The sequence below is a fragment of the Bolinopsis microptera genome, chromosome 1 (assembly GCF_026151205.1).
Source record: "Bolinopsis microptera isolate Bmic1 chromosome 1, MBARI_Bmic_1.0, whole genome shotgun sequence".
NCBI lineage: Eukaryota > Metazoa > Ctenophora > Tentaculata > Lobata > Bolinopsidae > Bolinopsis > Bolinopsis microptera.
This window is the reverse complement of record NC_087072.1, coordinates 21,553,409-21,575,099: the sequence shown is the minus strand read 5'-3', so window position 1 is coordinate 21,575,099 and position 21,691 is coordinate 21,553,409. Positions and strand designations below refer to the sequence as shown.

Here is a 21,691-nt window from a genome sequence, read left to right as displayed (position 1 = left end):
ATGAGAAACTGACAATATGAATATAGACAGGGATACAGTGATCCAATTTGAAGGAAGCTACACAAAAGACGAGAGGATGACTTACTACTTTTCAATGAGACCGCCTCTTAACGGAGGTGAAGAACTGTACTGCCAGGTTGTACTGTTGTTAAAACGTAGCATTACCGTGGCTACGAGGACAGTTGACCTGCCAATATCCCGCAGGCTCCCGATATTACGATACTACACGGTGTTAAAAGCCGTTCTGTTTTGTAGTCCCCCGTGGTCGGAATGTTTTACAGGTCCGTCTCTTGATATATCTCACAAATTTGCAGCTATCTGGACGGTCCAGTCGACTGCAAGTCTAATCGATATCTGCAAAGGTGCACAAAAGGGGGCTCCCCGGCTTCGGATATTCAAACACTTTGACGGAGATAGTTGGCCACAAACACTCAACAAACATTGGTCTTAAACGCGTCACAAACGGCAATCACATACTAGTGTAGTGAGGGTTACTCCAGGAAAAACGAAGGGGCAGCCCCGGAGTATTGATAATGACATTTATCGATGACGATCACCCTTGATAACCCTGTCATTTATAAGGGTGATCGGCTATTATAAGGGAGACTAGATGCGCCATGTTTTAGTATGCTTATTGGTGGTCAACTGAAAGTCTAACATTGCAGACTAAATTTAGCTTTCAACAAAGCTATGATTAGGCGACCGGCTTTTTGATTAGGCGACCGGCTTATTATTGGGCATATTCATGACATTCCTTGACCACAAAATCCTATCATAGTGATTAAGTTCTTATCAAATGTTTATATTAAAGCAACTTGAAAAGAGAAAAAGCGACTTGATCATGAACTCTGTCCGGTCCACTAGACCTGAAACCGTGACAAATGCTATCAGGGCGGGCTGCAATTGTAACACACAAACGAACTGTTACTTCTTTTAATACTATCATCCGGTAAAGGGAACTGCAAGTTCGGAATACCAATAAATGTTCAGGTCTAACAAGCCCTGAAGTGTCTAGAGACGAGTCTACGGGATAATTACAGTAATTGTAAAAAGGACGAAGGCCTCTAGTATAAATATAATAGTGGCAGGGGCAAATTCCAAAGAATTGTTAGTGGGGAAGCAATTACTTCAAGAACTGTGTTATATTAAGTTTTACTGCCTGAAAAACACTGCACTTCAAAGATTTTATCCAAAAGATATGCTGTACTAAATATCGGATGTACGTTTTAAAAATTCAAAAGCGTACTAAATGGCTAATGCGCCATGAGAACAAGCTGTCAACAAAAAATATTTAGGTGGCTTATTTGATATAGGTGCACGTAGTTTGACGTGCACCTTAAGTTTTTATACCTCCTAATATGTAATACCTGCAATAATTTAGTCCTCTGCATGTCATCCCTGACTCAGATAAGCCTAAGGATGTAAAACAAAATACTAGCCCAAATAAAAATGTGCTAAATCAAATGAAATGTAAAACTCCAAACGAAGCTGTGGCCTTAAAGCTAAGAACAAACTTACAAATAGTCTGCTACAAGTTAAAAATGGTTAATATATTTATAAGTTAGACGTGTGATCCGCTGTACAAGACTCGGCAGATCACACGTCTAAGCTACAAATATATAGCTGGGTTAAATCTGGGTTCAGTAGAAAAGTGGAGTTTAAAATAGTATTAATATGACAAAGCTGCTCTGGTTTCGCATGGGAGGCCACCAAAGACGGGTTAGTAAAAATCGATATTAATAATATTATCATATTATGCAGATCGATATTTAATAAATATTATTTGATAGATAATGTATCAAAATATTTAATATCATTATCAACAGTTATTTTCTAACTCAAGGTCGGAGAAAGGGAACCCTCACACAACTGACCAGGGAACTAATGATTGCTTGCAAGTACTAGTAGCATCAGATCATGGCGGAGCAGCGAGCTGTGAAGTGTGAATTCCCAGATTACGTGGCGGGTGATAAAAGTAACACATAAAATAGCTAAAGGTCATAACTAATAGTATCACGGGCGGGCAGTAGGCTTTTGGAACTGTTCACAGTCATTCACTGCATGCATGCACTTGGCGGATTTTGTTTGGTGAATATCTTTAAAATGTGCAATTTTTAGAAGAATGTGATCTCATGGGCGTTTTTAACGGTAGCAAGCGTACCTAATGGCTAATGGACCATGAAAACAACTTGTCAACAAAGTAAATTTTATTAACTTATTTGAGATAGGTGCACGTCCTTTCACCTCCAACTGAAAAACAAAGCACAGCGCTCTTGCAGAGACCAAACCCAAACCTTGATTGATTTATCCCAATTCTTACCCTAGTCAACAACCCGTACAGCTAACCATATTTCTACTCAAAACCTATCCCAAACATTAAAACCTAATTTTTAACTCCTCGAGTCGGCAGGTAAAATGTCCGCTCCCCTTTGAGTTCGACTTAGATATACTGTCAAGCTTCGCATATTTTATTGCCATGGCATCTCGAATCTACACGACATTTTGTTAAACATCGCTGTGAATTCGCCAATAGTAATCGGAAAGTGAACCCGGGTAAACTTATCAAAGATTTAAAAACAGGTCCAGGTCACAGAGTTCGTACAATCATCAGATAAAATCAAGACTTAAAATGTCTAATTATAGGAATTGAATCAGCAAGCCTAGATACATGTCTCTGTAGAAACACTTGGCAACAACAGCTCTAAACTGTCACGAATACCAAAATAAACGTCAGACTAAATTAGGGTCGAAAGCAGTGACAGTTTCTATCTGGATTCCTAAACCCTAGGGAGAAGACGAACGTCTGTTAGCGGACGAAGGATCTGCGTGAAATGGCGAGCTAGAACTGGAACGAGTTAGCAGAATGAGCGGCCCTTATCTCCCCTGTCCACTTGACTCTAGACATTAGACCGGCCTCAGTCTAACGCAGTGACAAACCCCATGACCTAGCACTGACAGGCTCAGACAAAGGGCTCACCCACCTGACCTGATAAGTTTTGATTGATTCGCTATAAATCGATAAGTGGCGCACATAAATCATTACTCGCATATATACTAGGTCGAATTACCGGTCCTAATCACAGAAATTGTCGATGAAATGTTATCACAAACCAATAATTTCTGAATGAGAATACTACTTCAGGATTTGTAATATGTGGCGGAATGACCTGGTACCACCAGGGTGGAGGGAGTCTGACTCGATGGAAATGGGAAATTTTTGTGGACAAATAAAAAGTTTACCATTTCGAAAATACGGTAATTACATGTTACTGATCGAGGGCGATAAATATCGGAACAAATTAATCGAGCTGTAATGAATAATATTATCAAAGTAACGGTAAATTTATAAGGCGTGCTGCAATTAACATACTGAAAGTAAAATCTTTATGAAACGATCTTTCCGATATGTTTAATGTCATTTACTAATCAGAATCGAATGAACAAATATCAGAAGAGGTAAAAGTTAATCACCTTTAATTTGCCAGCCACCAAAAATCAAAGAGGGCGCCTCAATCTGATCATAATTATCAGCACTAATTTTTAGGCACATAAAATTAAAGTTGTACTGCGAAGCAGATTCGATTCATGAACATAACTACCGTATTTCTATTACTATATTTGCGACCATAAAATAATTTATCGATATGATTTTCGGGATGTGAACAAACGAATGTGGATGACAATTGGAAAATTAACAAACAAAAGTAAACAAAGGATCATTGAATTTTATGATCCATAAAGCCGCAGCATAAATGTCGATTGTCGACGGAGGATAGCTGATATGGGTCAGGTCACTCCACTAAGTAAAGCTAATGATCCAGGACTTGATAAATGATGGTCTAAGTTATAATTATGTGGGTAAGACTGCGACGAAGTAACTTTTTTATGAGAGCCCCATGGGGCTGAAATATGAAATCTTAAAATTACTAACTGTCATTCAGGGGTGTTGATTGATTAAAATTGACAATCCTACTATGTCGTTAAATTTATAACAAGTATTGCAATGTATTAGCAATTGAACTAAGTTTTAACATGATATCAAAATCCTTCATTCACCGATCAGTTAATGCCACCCCCGCAAGGGTTTCTTATTCTTATTCTCGTCGTGAATCAACTGTTGTACTGTCAGATTGACGCTGGAAACACCCAGCGGACGACGAGAAACATTGTCGTAAATGCTCCAACTAGACAAATATCTCTTAGATATCCCATTATAATTATAATGCTACTAATTAAAGTTAGAGGAGAGGGAGTTTTAACTGTCGCATGTCGGCTGCAGTGAAGTAAATATAAAGTTATCAAGAAGTCGAGGGGAACAATTTACAAGTGTCAATTATTATTTTACTGCAACTTTATAAGCACGTGACAACTTTAATGGTACGTGACAACTTTATAAGCACGTGCCATTATCATCACGTGATCATAAGTTAAAGTCTATTTACCAGTACTCTTCTCCATTTAGTAACAGGCTGGGACCCTTAATCGGGAGTTGTAGAACTTCCTAACACTTAAAATAATCAGGTCATGAAACTGATAATATTGACCTTAAAAGGGAAGGTAAGGCGGTCAACTTTGCAAAGGTTGACTTAACGAGGTGCAGAATGCTGGGATGTCTGACTACGACTAGGAGGCATGATCTTTGTGATGATTAATCCTATAGTAAAATTTTATTTGAAGAGACCAAGAGACCAGTAGTCCAAGAATTACAGTTAGAATTGCGCATCTACTTCTTTGACTCAAATATGTTTAGTTCATGCGCCCAACTTTATCCCGATGGAAATATGACACTTATTATTAGCACTAATTTTATAAACATTGCAATTAATTAAGCATTCAATCATTTCTATCAAAGTTGAAGATAAGATCAGAAACTGAAAACTAATTTTAATACAGAGCTCCCGTCAAACCCTAGACTGAATGATCCGTAAACTAATTTACAGGCGATATCAGTGTGAACTGACCTCGGACGATGAATTGAAGACTAAACATGTTTTGTAAAACAAAGCTAAGAAATTAGTACTCCCACTGCACCATTCATCTTCATGTTAATCAATTGCTCCGATTCAAATTCAATGACAGTTCAAGTTCCAATTGTTACCACACCTTTGAGATAAAGAACGGATTTATCATAATTGAAGCCAAAAGGTCTGCAGAATTTAAAACTTTATCATTCATCTTTGATCCCACTTGGAAATTAGCAATGATGCAACAAGAAAGTTGAAAATGACGACAATATCAATGTAGGGCTGAGTAAATGCCACCAAGTATGACATGCGAGCATGTTAACTGTTAACCATCATAGAATTCCCTCATTAGTCGCTCTAAAAATAAAATACGAATAAATATCACGAATTTAATCGTTTCCACAGACCACAATCAAGTTCCTTCTAATAGTTCTAATTTAAAATATTTAAAACATTTTATTGATGTGGTTGATCTAAATAGTGCCGCAACTGTTGAGTGCCAGAAGATTCGGGGAGGCAGCTGGTAAGCGTGCTGGAAGCCTCATAATTCATCCCGCTAAAATCAACTACCATGAAACTTCTGGGACTCCCCTATTCTGTGATATCAATATCATAATATGTACCGGACCATTAGTTTTAAAACATTCCTCACAACTCTGTTAAAATGGATATTTTTATTAAATTATTTTCTAGACATTTTTTAAAACATGACAGTTGTTAATAGAAATTGGTACAGGTTTAGTTCTAGCTAGCGGACTTCTTGCCGGACAGAAAATTTGAATTTGATTTTAAAGTTTTCCCAACGCTGAACGCTTTGTAAATTTGTGTTGCTTTGACAATTATTTAACAAAGGTGTTACTTCCCCTACTCTCAAAAATGAAATTTGTTGTAAAAAATCTGTTTTTTTGCATTTAAAAAAATAAAAGAAGCGTCACAATTTTCTGCCATAGTTGAAGCCCAATTTTTAAAGAAAATTTCTGTCTCCTCCGCAGCAATAGTTAAGTCTAGCTAAGCCAAGATTTGGAGGAGTTGAGTATAAAGATATACCCATCTAGTATAACTGCATGTCACAGATAAAGACTCCGTACCATATACAAACTATAACAAAATAACAAACTATACAAAAACATATTGCACGTATAAGTTATAAAGACATAATCAACAAAGATAAGGCTTTAACTGGTAAAAGTCTACTGTGGAATGATGAAGACTACTACGGAGTGAATTTTCTCAACTTTAACAAAATGCCTATAAATGTTTAATGTTTAACTTTAACAGAAATAAACGTAGAGAACCGATAAACCGGTCATGGGTCACAAAAATGCCACATGATGCAGTGATAAATAACTAGTAACGAGCTTTTATAACCCCAACTTTTATTTCAGTCGGTGCCTTTTGGACTGAGATAATAGGTTTAAAAGTTGCACGCAGTGAGCGCACTAAGCACTTATCGTAAAAACCGTAAGAAGAAGACCAGATCACGAAAAAATTGATGCAATGACTCTAGCTTGACGGCCAAAATTACCACAAATGCGATTTTAGATTCAGAAATCAGACTGAAACGAATTTCCCTTTTCGGGGTTCAAGTATCTAAAGGAAAGCGACTAATGAACAAGTGGACCCTTTGATAAAAAAATCGATTTGCACTACAGCAACGCGTCCGAAATAATGCTGAATCTCTTAACTCAATCTTGCGAGCTTTGTGAAGCGTATAGCATGAGCATTCTTAGTCTTACTCCGATCCTGGATACCATAGAGCAAGTTATTACAACAGTTTATTTAACAATGGAAAGAAATTATAATAATTATGAATAATAATTGATGTAAATCGTAAAAAAACATATTCAGGGTAAATAATTGAACTAAATAAATAGTGGTGATTCGATCAACACTATTATATTTATTTGTTTCAATTATTTATTCACTGATTTTTGGTTGGTAAAGTGTTTGTTAGGGCACCACTAGGCACTATATAATTCCGTTAAACAACAATTATAATTGCAGTAATACTTTTTCTTTTATTCTACCAGGCACCAGCTATAAATAATATTTGTATTATTTTAAGCAAACCTTTATAATTGTATCAAATAATATAAATATTTGAAGAATGTGAATCGAAGAAAACAAATATTGTAAAAGTAATAAGACATAGTGAAACAACAAAAAATAAAAACGAGTGACCGTTCAGCCGTTATATAGGAAGCATTCCTACGGTACATTTGTCTATAAAAGGAGACAAATGCACCGTTGACCGTATTCATTGGTTGTAAAACAAAAGACATCATATGTCATTTCAATTACGTGCGAAGTTGACAAAAGTAACAATCGGTACACAGTACAGCTACAATGGAAAGTCACGACTTTATTTTTACCCCAGGCACGGGAAGGGGCGCTTATTTTTCATGAATACTGACAAATTAAACAATAAAAAAAAGCAGCCACCAGTGCATATCAAAACACAAAAGAAATGCCGAGGAGCGGTAGCGCTAGGTTATTTTTAATGAATATTGAATACCGACAGACTGAGGAGAAATATAGTATCTCGGCATACTGGTCGTGTCATTAATATGGCGGCAATACTTATAAAATTTGAAACACCTAAGGCATGCAAGAGGAGATAGCAGTCGCCTGTCGCATATTATTCGAGATATTGTCTGAAAAGTGGAAATAAAAGACAGCTAAGGTAAACGGCAGCATAATATCCTAGTAGTGAATCTAACGACAGGATTGCATATCTGATACCAAAACAAAATGAAAGACAAAACTTCCTTCCCACAACATGAATAATGTACGGTCACAAAATGAGCTCGACAGTAAACAGGTCCTATTTAAACGAAACAATTATTTTTTAATTTTAAAACAGAAATATCATTAAGAAAGGGTGTGATCACAGAAAATTAAACGACCTGCGGTTAGGTTTTCTCGCATGAGGTTAGTATTTATTTACATTGTGGGTGATCTAAAAATACTAGGCAAGCACAAATTATGTAATGACGATATGCGATATATCATGACGCATGAGCACACTTAAATAATAACATGACAACTAAACAACGGAATAGTTTTAACGCTATCTTTGCAGATATAATCCAGAAGTGTGGGAACTGAGAGCAACGCTGCGTGACCAAGGAGAGAATAATAACTTAGAACTGAATCAGATCCAAGGCGAGCTATCCTGATGTGCGATAGCATCATCAGCAAACCTTTGAGGACTTACAAATTAACGAAACCTGAACTACCTATCAAGTAGAGGTTCCCGGAAACATTTCCAGACAGCCAAAACGTCATCCTTCACCAGTTCCTCTGATATCAAAAAAGTTTTAACGCGGCCCGCAACCTCGCGAATCTGGACTAACGATCTAAGTTGCGTCAGTACCACATTTACTCGAAAGTAATTTCAATCAAGATTATATGAGATCCTGCAGATAAATAAATGTTTCTCAGAGTGGAGCTGGCCTAGATAACGTCACAAAAATTCATCAAGTACCTCCCATTTGATCATGCTTACTTTGGCGGAGGGCAGCTTCGTTTTAATCTCAAATTAACAGATAGTTGAGATTTACCGTCATGCTTTAGAGGACCCCAGCGGGCCCCTTGACCTGATGTCAAGCCGATTACCAGGACCCCTGGGATGGGTGGGAAGGGGTCCAGGAGGCCATTTGGGCTGTCTACGGTAAACAGCGGCCGAGGTATGACACAACTAGTGAAGATGGGTGACGTAGAACAGAGTAGTGCTGAGTTCGGACCAGCTCCTGGCACTGCTACTCAGTATGTTGGTACGTGCGGACTAAAGATCTAGGGGGGTGAAGCCAGTCAGGGTCAGAGAGATAGTCTGATGCGGAAGTGGGGAAGTTTCCCGGGAGTGGTATGGAACTGAACTTATCAGCTCACTTCATGGCTACTTATAGTAACATGAGTCATCACTTTAGTACTTGGGGTATTTGAGGTATTTGAGGGTTGTTGTTGTAGAGAGAAGACACATTTGTTTGAGATAGGGTAAAATTGAAAAAGTATAAATTACAACTTAACTCAAGAACCTCGCACAACATCAATAGCACGAAAAAAAGAGACTGATATTTACAAAGTGAGGATCAAAGTTTTTATAGCAAGGCAGCACCAACAACTGATGCTTTACAAATTCATGTGGCTCATTACACTGGCCCTCCCTCCTTTAACTTCTTACGTAGGCTCATTAGCAAGTTTGCAACATTCTAGTATCATTAGTTATAACATTAGTCCCATGACATCAGTTCTTCCATTACTTATTAAATGGGTCAAATTACTATCATGTTTTTATGCCTTTTCCACTAATCAACGACCCCTGACGTGTGATCACATGGGGGTTCACCCTGAGCTCATATCCGGTTTCCCGTTCTAAAGTTTCTCAATAACGCATTTGACCGTGTCGTTGAGTAGTTGTTGACTCATCCGCCGGTAGTGGTGCTTGGTACAGTACTTGGTAACCGTGTCAATCTAGAATCTGATCTGTAATCCTGGATGATAGATCATGCTTCTGGAGCTGGTGTTGCTTCTTTAGCTCCTCCTGAAATTAGTACTCATGTTAGCGCTCCCCTCTAAAACTTTAAATCTACGATTAAAACATACCCAGTGCAGATTTAGAGGCACCGCCAAAGAATGAATATAGTAGTAAATCTAGTGATAAGGATATGAGTCAGATGAGAGATTGCTAAGGACCTCATTGTGAGCGTTTTGAACAGCCACTTGACGTGCCCTGAGACTTGATTAGTCCAGGTTGCACAGCACAGCGTCTCAGAGTGACGACATTAGAGCAGGATAGATAGGACTGACAACTGCTCACATGACATCGTGTCACGTGGTATGTACCTACATCTGGTATCTCTCCAGACCAGGGCACATGAAAAGTGGTGTAATGAAGTGCGAGCTGGGCTCCTAAACCCGTCCACCACACCTCACGTCTGTGTAAATTAGACACAGTTAACAAAACAGATCACTCAAATCCACTTTGACATGAGCACCCGGACTAAGGAAAGAAGGACCGTTTGCAGGAAGTCGTGGTACAGACTCGTTCAATTCTCATCAAACTCATATTTCCATCTCAAGTGCTTGGTCCTAAACCAAGGACAATACCCTCCAAATCTTGTATGCGGTTCCTTGGGTGAAGGGGACCAGCTGGAACCGGAATATTTTGCCGGATTCCATTATTCCATTCAAGGATGTATTTTCAGTGAGGTAAACTGGGAGTGGTGGTTTCTGTTTTACCAATTTGACGGCTTTGCCGGATACTCATAAGACAATTTGACTCTAATTGGTGACGTCATGACGTCACCTCAAGCGCACTGTCACAACCCCTCGACTTCAAATGATAAATGATAACAATTACTGCGCCCTAGATCCGTGAGCTGCGAACCCGAGATCTATTAGTCCTCACCCCCGCGCACGCCAGCTCACTGTACGGATATTCATCTGTAAACTCGTTACTTAATCATTACTAAAATAGAAACCTCATTATATAATGAGCATGATTACTAGAGGAGGAGGAGAAGTTCGCCTTTATCTGGCATTCTTGGAATTACAGCTCGCATTTAATGGGCGAGGAAGCCTTGTACTGTAATTGGTAAACCAGTGGACCGAATACCCAATCTTCAGTCATAACACAAGGTTTAGCAGTCCTATGTCTGCATCATTAATCATAGCATCAGGTTTAGCAGTCCTATGTCTGCATCTTGTGGATATTTTATCTAGCAGCGATCATGTTTACTGTAAATACCGCTACTGTTCATATCATCTTAAGATGTGAGTTTTTAATGAAGATTGTGAGATGAAGCAAACATTAGAGTTACACTTGCTTGTGTCTTCCCACAGATTTAATATCCCACGATGTTTTGTAGCAGTTACAAACGTTTGTGGTCTATAAATTATATTAAAATGTCTATGCAATTTTCATTTCTACGCTTGCGAAACAATTAATTTTCATTAGCATCCCTTTGTCTGAGTTTCCATTTCAATTTGGCAGAACAGACCTGAGACAATGTCGGCTAACGGTTAGACAAAAAGTTACCAATTAAACAAATGATTTCCCCCGCTCGAAAAGCATACTGCGACACACAAGAGTGGCTTTAAGAATTAGGATTTGTTGGATTTAAGCGGGTGTATTCTGGGAAAATGAAAGAAACAACAGAGTCAGATAATTGACAGTAAATCTAATTACACAAACAATTGATGAAAATTTAGAATCTGTCTAGACTCTAGATTGATATTTACGGTCTATTTCCTATGCAGATTGCAGAAGCCAGGAGGTAAGGTATAAACTGAACAATAGTGCCTTAATTGATCTTAATTGAAGGTTTGTGATTCGTGAATACCATCCAATTACTTATCTTCATTGCACTAAAATTATTTTAATTTTTCCTCGCTTCAAAGCAGATCCAAACAACTCCTCCAACTAAATTCACAGACTCGTGTAATATTTTTTATGATAAACGGACTTTCACAATTTCACAGGCATTTACCTCTTGAAATATTACTGAATTGGAGGAGAGATATGAGGGGTTTGAAGGTAAGACTGAATATGGGTTTACAGTTATAATTCTGACAATTGTTATAGGTTGGTGGGGGATATCGAGGAAAGGGGGAAAGTTATTTTGGTAATAATGCACACGAGGTTCAACGAAGAGGCTAAACGACACATTACTTTTTTGATTTGTTTGAGGTTTCCATGAAGCTTGAAAAATCCCGAAGTAGCATTAGAAGTGAAGATAAACTACTTGCAAAAATATTTTCATCTTAAAGAAATATTTGCATCTTTAAAAAATATTTGCATCTTAACCGTAGCGTAGCCTCTCGTTGGGCTGCTTTATCTCCTGGGTTTATTTATAGAAATCACCTTACAAATATTATGAACGTTTACTGGCCAAGCATGAAGTCCTACGAGGCCTTGTGTGAAAGGTGCAACGCTCGACCGCAATCAGGGAGCAGCCATTTCTGGAGAATAATGTTGGTCGTTGGGTCATGTCCTATTTGGCATGTAGAACTCGCAGGAACGTGCCATATATAACATTCCTTCTCCAAATGAGTAGTGGTCATGTGACCTAAAATCTAAATCCTGACATGTTCGGTATAGTATAAGTATGCGGGATGAATATTTTACACGTTGGGTCAAATATTTGAGAGCGAATCACTGATTCTGCAGCTTCGTGCACTGTCCTGCTCCCAATGATCTGTGCAAAGCTAGACAGTTGTACAGACAGCCCCACATACCATACGCCAGATAGTATCTCTACATACATTCCATACACATGAGCTCCTTATTTTTATTCCTGATAATTATCAGTGAAATTGACACCTCGAATGATCTCTCTTAATACCATGACAACACTTGTTTCTCCCCAGATTGCAATGTGTCTGCTCCTCCTACAATATAACAGACTTGACCTGGTAGAATGGGTAGACAATTCCCACACATCTATACTGGGAGGGTACTTTAAGATGACTTGTCTCTTAGGAGTTTGAGTGTAGCTGATATCATAATATCTCGAATCTTTAAAATTAAATAATAAAATGTTTCAAACAGTATACACATAATGTCACAATGACCCTATATAAAAATAACCCTTCAAAAACTCAATATTTTGAAAATCACCCTTAATTAAATGGCTTGTGATCGAAGATCATGGAGAATGTTGTTTGACCAAAATAAAAATGGGGCTCTGGGTTTAACGAGATAATCTACAGACTGAGTAACTCGTAGCGGTGTTTTTTATCAATCAACTTTCAAATTGTTACACAAAGTAGAACATAATTTTATTAAAAAGAAAATTCGCCTAAAGACCTGTATATGCCTTGACAGTGACTGAGTGTAAACAAAATTAGGGTCACCGAAACACCAGATGACCAGTGAACTGGTCATAGTAATTACATCAGGCCCTAAGTGCACCTATGGAGATATCATTTTGGACATTTGTATTAGTAGTAGTAGTAAATCTTTCAAAGTACGAAATATCTCTTTAAAAGAGCATCCTAGGCACCTTATAGATATCAAAACGCATAAAAAAGAAAACAAAAACATCAACCATCTTCTAACTTCTTCCATTCCTCCCTATCTAAAGCCAAAAATCTAAGGTCTTCGAAATCAGTCAAATTCTTAAGTCTAATATCAAGATTTCTACTAGTCAAGTCTTTTCTAATAACATCCAATAAGTTTAAACATGGTCTACCCCGTCTCCCTTCCATAAAAATATCAGAATTTATAGCAAATAACATAGAGGTGTATGCTGGTGAGTCTTCCTGTCCTCTTAAGATATGTCCTAACATTCTCCATCGAAACTTAGAGACTCTCACAGACAAGGGAGTGACATAACAACGAGCATAGAGTGCCTCATTAGAAATCAAAAACGGTTGAAATTACCACATGTCACATGTCGAAATTATGAGTTAATGTATCCAAACTGTGAGATCTACAAGAAGGAATCTAGAAAGTTTTCACTCTTATGGACACTGTCCTGTTAAGAGAAGATATCCTAGAAATGTCCGATGGCAGACAATTTTCTCAACAGCTGATTTGCATGCTGGGCCTACGTACTCTGCATATCATGTACAATTAGCGCGCACAAAAATCAGTATATGCGGCGCGCACCTTGTTAAATATACTTTCAACAGTAAACAGCTAATGTTACCATGACAACCATGCGCGTTCCCATAGTAACCTGTAGACCTTAAAAACATTCCATGAAACAGGTGGTCGTTGAATGCAAATTAAACTTCAGCCTCACCCTCAGGCCTCATCGAACGTTAAAACTGAATTTATTTCATCAAAACAGTGTCCAGTCCAATAACAAAACTCTCGCCTAACCATTGGCTAATTCGATAGAACGCAATGAAATGTGACCCCTGACTCTAAGTAATCCATCACATGAAATTCTCAGAGATTTGGTCGGTATGTGCAATGCAGTCAATTCATTTCAGCTTCATGTGCCACTACCTTGTTTTTTATTTCAATCTGCTCTATCTAATCTTTAGGTTGACTTTAAGTCACAGAAAAATTTGATGAAAACCCTGATACCTCTGCTCCTGTTTATGCTACTGAAGAGAAGCGAAACAGCAGCTGGCTACTGCTACAACACGAAATGCTTGAACTTGAACGGAACCTACATCGAGTGTGACAGTGAGTTTAACACGTGCACACCTGGACAGTCTCCCGCCACTCTAGCGGAATGCTCCCCCGGTCAAAGTAGCGGAGAATTATCATTTTGGTGTGGGCAGAACGAGCAGTGTAAACACGTTGAGTACACTGGTAAAGCATACTGTGGAACCCTGAACAGGAGCTTCTTACAGCTGTATTGGCGTTATGTACTGGCTGCGGCTGTACAGGCTGTCGGGGTGGGCCTCATTTTGGGGACTTGTTACTGTTTCTGGTTCCAGTGTGGGTGTTGGAAAGACAGGTTGGGAGGTGGTTATGCTACTCTGTTGGAGACTGACTAGACAGAGGAATGAACCTTGAGCATTATTAAATCAATGGTGAATAACACTAGTGGACTATTTAATTAGCGTTTGACTTATTATGTTTTCAAATGAGGTTGGATTTTAGATTATGATTAAGTTTAGAAGCACAATCGAATACTAGAGGAGATAAAATCTCGAGTAGAACAGGGAAATAGTACTTGCTTCTGAATCCCCTTCTGAGCGCCACTTAGCAATTCCTGGTAATTTTTTCGAAAAAAAGGCATTGTGCTTCTTAGGCATTAACTAGCATGTTAACATGTTAGTTTATGACGTTTATATTTGTTAGATTAGTTTTATTTGTTAGATTGACAAGTTCTTAATGCTCCGGTAACTTATGATTCGTTATCATCAGCTTAGCAGACGATAGGACAGAATCAGCATGCAGACAATTTACAATAATCCTAAAATAATTTGCAAGTGACTGCAAATCGTGCCCTGAATGGAGCGCATAGTTACTATTTTATTGTTTGCTTGTCATAATGTACGTACTTGTGGAGTAAAGAAACATATCAAATTTTGTAAAGTCGAGTTTTCATTATTTCACTAGGAAAGTTAAGCTGTCTTCCAGGATCAGACAAACCACCCAATCTCGAACTTCACTCAGAATACCAAACCCAAGACACTCCTCATCAAGTTATTCCGTTAAAGTTATAGTTATAGTTATACACGTATATATATATACGTTGTTAACGAAGAAGCTTATATGATATATATATATCATATAAGCTTCTTCGTTAACAAAAGACTTTGTGGGAAAAATTGCAATAAATTCAGAACTTTTTGTTCGCCGAGGCCGGAGACCCTTTGATGAGGTGTGTATCGTATTGTCTTGCTAAAATGTTGCAAATACTACCTTTTACAACACGAACACACTAACCTGCCGATCAGAATTAATTATTAATGTAAATGTTGTAAATATAATAATGACTTGTCCTTTCTATTCGCCTGTTTGCTTTAGCAAAGTTTCACTTAATTGTTCACACGATAAAGCAAACGTCACTGATCGAGAAACGTGAGTCACTGCACTTTATGGTTGTAACTTACACTAAAATGATACACTATGAAATGCGGGTCAATGTGCATTGTGCATTATGCATAAATGTAAAATGACCAGACCAATATTAAAGTTATTTACTTTATCATGTTTATTGGCCCATTTAAAAAGCTTTTAAATAGTGGTTAAATAACTAATTAGGTGTGTTAAATATATGTAGCTATTCACTTCTTAAGATATTTAATTAACAACTCATTCAGCCCAGGACAGTTACACTTTGTATTATGATATATCAAAACTTCAGTGCATCGGCGCCTTCTTTAATCTTTAATATAGATAATTAACATTAGTCCGTGTTTGACTCATTGACAGTCTAGTTGTAGCGAGTCTAGATTACAGCAACGGCTTATATTTAATAAATTATATTTTGATATCGGTTGAAAACTTCTAAATCGGTTCAAATAACATCAAATCGCTGTAACCAAAACTGTTACAGAAAAGTACATGAACGACCACTTTGATTATGATTAAGATGATGAATTTCCAGTGACGTATATAACGTGTTGTCTTATTGTATTCAAACTCTCGTCCCAAGCTCATTAGCCTTTGTAAGGTTTAGCACTAGTATATTTGTAAGATAGGGTCATTGTTCAGGCACTCACATGATGAACTCTCAAGAAAATTTATTGTTCTGTCAGTCAATTATACGTTTTATGCTCTGTTGTGGCCCCAAAATTTACAACCATCTGCTCTGCTTGTTACCATGGCATTTTTTAGTTCGTTAAATTCTTTAAATATCCTGCAATAACTTTCTTATCCAAACTGTGTCTAGTTTAACTTTTCAATGAATTATTCTAGTAATGTCATAATCGATGTCAGATGCAATACTGATATTTTCAAAGCTTTAAGCTAATAATCTTTACTGGAATTTTAGGTATCCTTTTTGATAAGCTTGATTTGACAATGTTGATTATGATGGTATCTTTATTTTAAAAATGTCACTCTAATGTTATGAAATCTTATCTTATAAAACTGTTCACTGAGTCTGTTTATACTTTTATAAAGAGACATTTTAAATCACTGTTAAAAAATCGTGTTAAACATGTAGATTTATCAAAAACTTCATGTTTCGTTGATAATTGGATGAAAATTTGTTAAAATTTGAGATGAACACAGGGCAAAGACAACATGTAGGTGCGATAATATTTTGTAAATAGTGCGATTCCGCACCTGCCCAAAACATTTTTATGCGCGGCAAAAAACACCACAATTAAGCTGAGCAACTCTTCTAATTTGCTTTTAAGTACTCTCAGGTCGGATTATCCAACAGCGTAGTTTATAACGTTGCCTTACAGGGTTGTTTATGTGTGTCTTATAGGTGTAATGTCCTACATTGAGTTTCCTGACAATTCAATATGTATAAACCCAGAATTATCCTCATAGGAAATCTTACAATAAGATGAGCAGGATGGCTGGGCTAGTTGAGCTCGTGGTGAGCATAATTGAAGTAGATTATTCAATATAATTAGTATAACTGTATAAACACATTGTGTGTTTAAGCGACTAACTTGACTCTTTTGTTTTTTATCAAAGATGAACCTCTAGCTCTTTCGTCTTTATACCGCAACGTCCGGGAGCCTTAAATGTCCTCTTCTTAACACCCGGTTCCAGTCCGGCAAAAATCCGGCAATCCGGAAAATAGATTTATATCCGGCCATTTCCAGTCCAGCAGCCAGCACCAGACCCCAGACCGGTCGGTTCCTAATTGCAATAATATGCAACTTAAAGTTTTCCAAATTCGGCCCAAGAAAACATCACAAAAATTCGATTTTACCCAGCGTCAGGTCGTAAAACATACTGGAAATAATTGATATTCTCAACTAATTCCATTATTTCTCCTCATAAATTGGATCATTCAAGAAAATCGTTACAACTAGTATAATAGAAAGTCTCGTTACAAGAAAGTACCACCTGGCGTCCCCCCACTGAGCTCATGGGATTGTGAAACAACAACGACAGGTTCGGTAGTCCGATCATATTTCACATGTTTTGTCCATTACGTTGCACACCCAGAAATGTGTCTTTAAGTTTTAACCACTTTGCGCAAGTTACACAACGCTCTCGACGTTTTGATCGATTTGATGCTTATTATTGCTATTTTAGCCATTTTTGATGTAAACTAATGCGTGAAATAATACTTAACAAATTTAATTGATTACGGTGAAATAATAAAGAAACGTTATACTATTGACCAGGTCATGATAAAAGAGCTAACAGTGACATTAATCATTGGGCTAATAAATCTAGTCCAGCCAACGGGTTTCTGCTACGACGAGAAATGCTTTTCCGAATCAAGGAACTCTTACTTCGACTGCGATCAACAGGACTATCATTGCCTCGGTGATAAATGCCTTGACGGATCTAGTTTTGATTCTGACACTTTGTGGTGCGGATATGACGAAGAATGCGATCATTCAACCTACTCAGGAAAAGCCATTTGTCGACAAGATACTAACCACAAGAGTTTTCTACAAATGTACTATGTGTATGTAGTGATAGCTGTAGGATCAGGACTAATGGTAATGTTAGTAGTAGGGGTGTGCTGCTGCTACTGTCTGGGTACTTGTTGTTGTGTTAGCAGATCTAGAGGAGGAAGGGTTCTGTCACAACCGGACCAGCAACAAGGTGGTTATCAAATGCAAGTCCCTCCTGTCTCACCACAACCACAGCAATACACGGGGGAGGCGTTCCTTTACCAGTCAAACTACAACCAGTCACAAACTGGTGGATATCAACCTCAACCTGGTGGATTTCAACCTCAACCTAGCGAATATCAACCTCAACCAGAGGGATATTCATCACAAACCAGCCCTCCAGGGTACTCTCCACAGCAACCAGGGGGGTACCCTCAACAACCTCCACCTTACCAAGACTCTCGGAACGATAATGGTTTCAATTAATTATAATTAATTAATTATAGTGGTAATTATTATAGTGGTAAAGCGTAGAATATTCAAATTGGATGATCGAGATGGTATTCTCCATTATTGTGGTTTTTTAATAGTAATATGATGTGGTGTGACGTGGTAATATAGAGTTAGTGATTATTTATTGAACACACTACACTATATCAGAAACTATTTGCCAAAGATCAACAGCCAATCAAACCAGGGCATGCAACTGTATCATTGTATGCATTACATCATCAACTTTCAGTAATATTTCAGACGAAATTTAACCACAATCAATCATTCTGCATGCAGTGAGACTTATGAGTAGAAGCATTAAATCATACTATTGAATTTTGTAACAAAATTTTGATCATATGATATTCATGCAGTGCTCACTGGTCGACTCTTCAATCCTTTCAACCTCATCTTTAACATTCGTAACTAAATCTGGTTTCTTAGATCCTGGGTTTCACGGAGTTTGATTCAAATTTAACCAAATGTTACGTATCTTGGAGACTGTATTGATCATTTGAATTCAGATTTAATTGAAATTTAGCCGTTGTGATTTGTATTATAATATTTGCGTTGAGTTATTTGTCAAGCAAGCAGCATTAATCAAATATCAGCAGGGAAAGTGCAGCCTCATGCGCTGCAAACCAGATACTGATGCTTCTTCACTGGGTTTCTCGGCAGACTCATCTGTGGCTTTCTCTGCTTCAACTTGGGCTCCTGCTTTTTCCAACGCCGCTTTAGCCTCCTCCTCAGCTTCTCTTTCAATTTCCTCTAAAAACCTTCTCGTTTCTTCTGATACCTTCTTCTGTCCCTGCTCCGCCCCGTCAGCAGACTCTTCTTCTGTACTAGTCTTAGTTTCTGCTTCTTGCGAGTCAGCCTCTGTTTCTTCTACAGTAGCCTCTGGTTCCACTAAGGCAATTTCCTCGTTATTTTGCGGAATTTCCTCATGGACTGCTTCCCCTTTCTCTTCTAAAACTATCTCTGATTCATCAGGTTCTGGTTCCTCTGCAGTTTCAATTATGACTGGAAGTGGTTGAGGTACTACACCTGTAACTTGGTGTAACACGTTTACATAAACAACATAACAATAACATGCCACAAATTCATCCAGAGAACAGAGAGATTGCAAGATATGCTATTATTGTAGCCATTATTTGGGTGAGAGTAAGTTAAGGATGGGTCACATTCCACAAGGTGATTACACGACCAAGATACAGAAGGATACAATACCATAGAAACAGACAAACATTTCAATGATTAATGTAATTATGATTAACTTTTTGTTTCAAATTATCAAACATATGTATAATGCCAACTTACTGATTATAAAGATGAATAAGTAACGTACGGCGAGTTGACTTAATGAGTATGAGATGAACTTAGTGCTGTTTTAAGATTGCAGCCTGTTTCAAGATGGCAGCCTGCTGCAGTTCAGCAGCCTGCTGCAGTTCAGCAGCCTGCTTTAAGTTAGACATGCCAGCAAGAGGCTGGTTGGTCATGTCGATGAAGCGAATATTTTGTTGAGGAGTAGAGAGGGTGAAGCTAGGAGGAAATGAAGTGAGGTCTTGTGAAATTTGTATGCCTGAAAATATTTAAATTGTATGATCAGTGAAGTAGCACAGATGATTGAGTGTGATTAGATTATGATAATCAGAATACACACATTCAGAGCAAGGTGAGATTAAATGCGTGCCACCACTAAATGACATATCTCATATTCTCATTAGTATTAGTTAGATAAAAACAAGCAGCAGTAAAAACTGACCTTCTGGAGCTGGGGTCGCCTTCTTCCCTTCAGCAGCTTGACCGTTGGCTACTGCTGAACCTTCTATCTCTGCATCGTTTGGTTCTGAAGAAGTGTCACGTGTGAATGTTGTACGGTTAAACAACAAGACCTGATTTCTGGCAAATTTAATTTTCTGTATTTAAATAGTAACATTAACAAGATATTTTATATTTTCAAATAAAGAATTACCTGATTCTGCTGTATCTATGACATTGCCATCCTCATCAAATTCAAGTTCGTCTCCGAATGCCAACCTGATTTCTGCTTTCGCCCTGGTTTCGTCTGTTGGTGCATGTACAGCATTCTTTAGGATATTTTTTCCTAGCAGCGCCCTTATACTGAAATAAACTCATTCCAGCTTCCAAAACATACTAAGTTTCTTAAATTATTCAATATGCAGCCCTATCTTCTTAAATTTTAACATTTCAAAAATGAAGTTGAAAGTACTGATCAGAGTAAACAAACCTCTCAGGAGCACTCTTCTTAGCCTCCTCCGGATCAGCAGGGCCCGCAATATCTCTCATACCAGAGATAGCATCCTCTCTTGACAGGACCATGAACATGGTGGGTCCGCTCGTCATGAACTCGGTCAACTCCCCGAAGAAGTCCTTGTCTTTGTGCTCGCCGTAGAACTGTTCCACTACGTCCTTTGTCAAGTGGGTCTCTTTCTGGGCTTGGATGTGGAATCCAGACGATCGGATCTTATCCATTATGACGTCTGTTATGGAGGGTCGGTGTTAGGAGGAGTTATTAATTAAAATTATTAAGGGTCACTGTCAACTTATGATAAGTGAACTACTACATAGCTACATGTACAATTATAAAATATTCAAATCTAATGTAAATTTATGGGGTACCAGAAAACTATGGTAAACTTTATGGAGCAATTTCTCTAACTTGAGATATACTTTGGAAGCACAACTTAAATCATAAAAAAGTAGTAATAAAATTACAGATATAATCTACTAACCCTTCTCTTCCTGGCTGGTATCCGGCTTGATGACAGCTAGGGTTTGCTGTTTGGGGAAGAAGAAGTTCACCTCCCGTTCCGCACTCTCCAAACTGTCAGATCCGTGCAGTGCATTCAGTGCTGGGTCTTCCGCGTCCTCGATAAACTGCGCTCGTAAACTAGGAGAACGAGGTCTCAGATCGGGTAAATAGAAAGTGTTGCGCAGTTAATGATTCTCATGCTGCGCACGCTCCACTCTCCCCGGCTATTACACATATTTAAAGCCGATAATTCCTCTAACCAACGTTTTTATCTATAAGAATACTTCATGATGTTATTTTAAATGAATAATTTAATGAATACTTTATTGAATATTTAATGAGAACATTGTGAGAGTTAATATACGCATTCAGAGGGAACAAGTAAGATAACATTGAAAGAAACAATATAACATAGTACATACCCATGAAGAAACGAGTAAGATTGCAACTTCCTCATTTATGTAAACGACATGGAAGAATAAGATAAGTAAGAGATCGTTCACGTTTAATTACG

At 37.9% G+C, this 21,691-nt stretch overlaps 1 protein-coding gene across 5 annotated transcripts in view; it reads right to left on the bottom strand.

Annotated features, from left to right (window-relative positions):
- The window catches only part of LOC134824516 (thioredoxin domain-containing protein 3 homolog), a 54,158-nt gene that overhangs the window by 9,695 nt on the left and 22,772 nt on the right, over window positions 1–21,691 (bottom strand). For 2 of the 5 annotated variants that reach the window (XM_063836437.1, XM_063836444.1), the window contains exons 13-17: window positions 21,158–21,315; window positions 20,653–20,905; window positions 20,377–20,525; window positions 20,167–20,250; window positions 8,946–9,507 (exon numbers count right to left, since the gene is read on the bottom strand). The exons of 1 other annotated variant lie outside the window; for it this stretch is intronic. In XM_063836437.1, coding sequence (XP_063692507.1) covers window positions 9,470–9,507; window positions 20,167–20,250; window positions 20,377–20,525; window positions 20,653–20,905; window positions 21,158–21,315 — 682 coding nt within the window. In that variant the 3' untranslated portion in view covers window positions 8,946–9,469. Of the gene's footprint in view, window positions 1–8,945; window positions 9,508–19,745; window positions 19,984–20,166; window positions 20,251–20,376; window positions 20,526–20,652; window positions 20,906–21,157; window positions 21,316–21,691 lie in introns of those variants that run through there. 2 more of the 5 variants (XM_063836426.1, XM_063836431.1) reach the window with 1 other exon arrangement.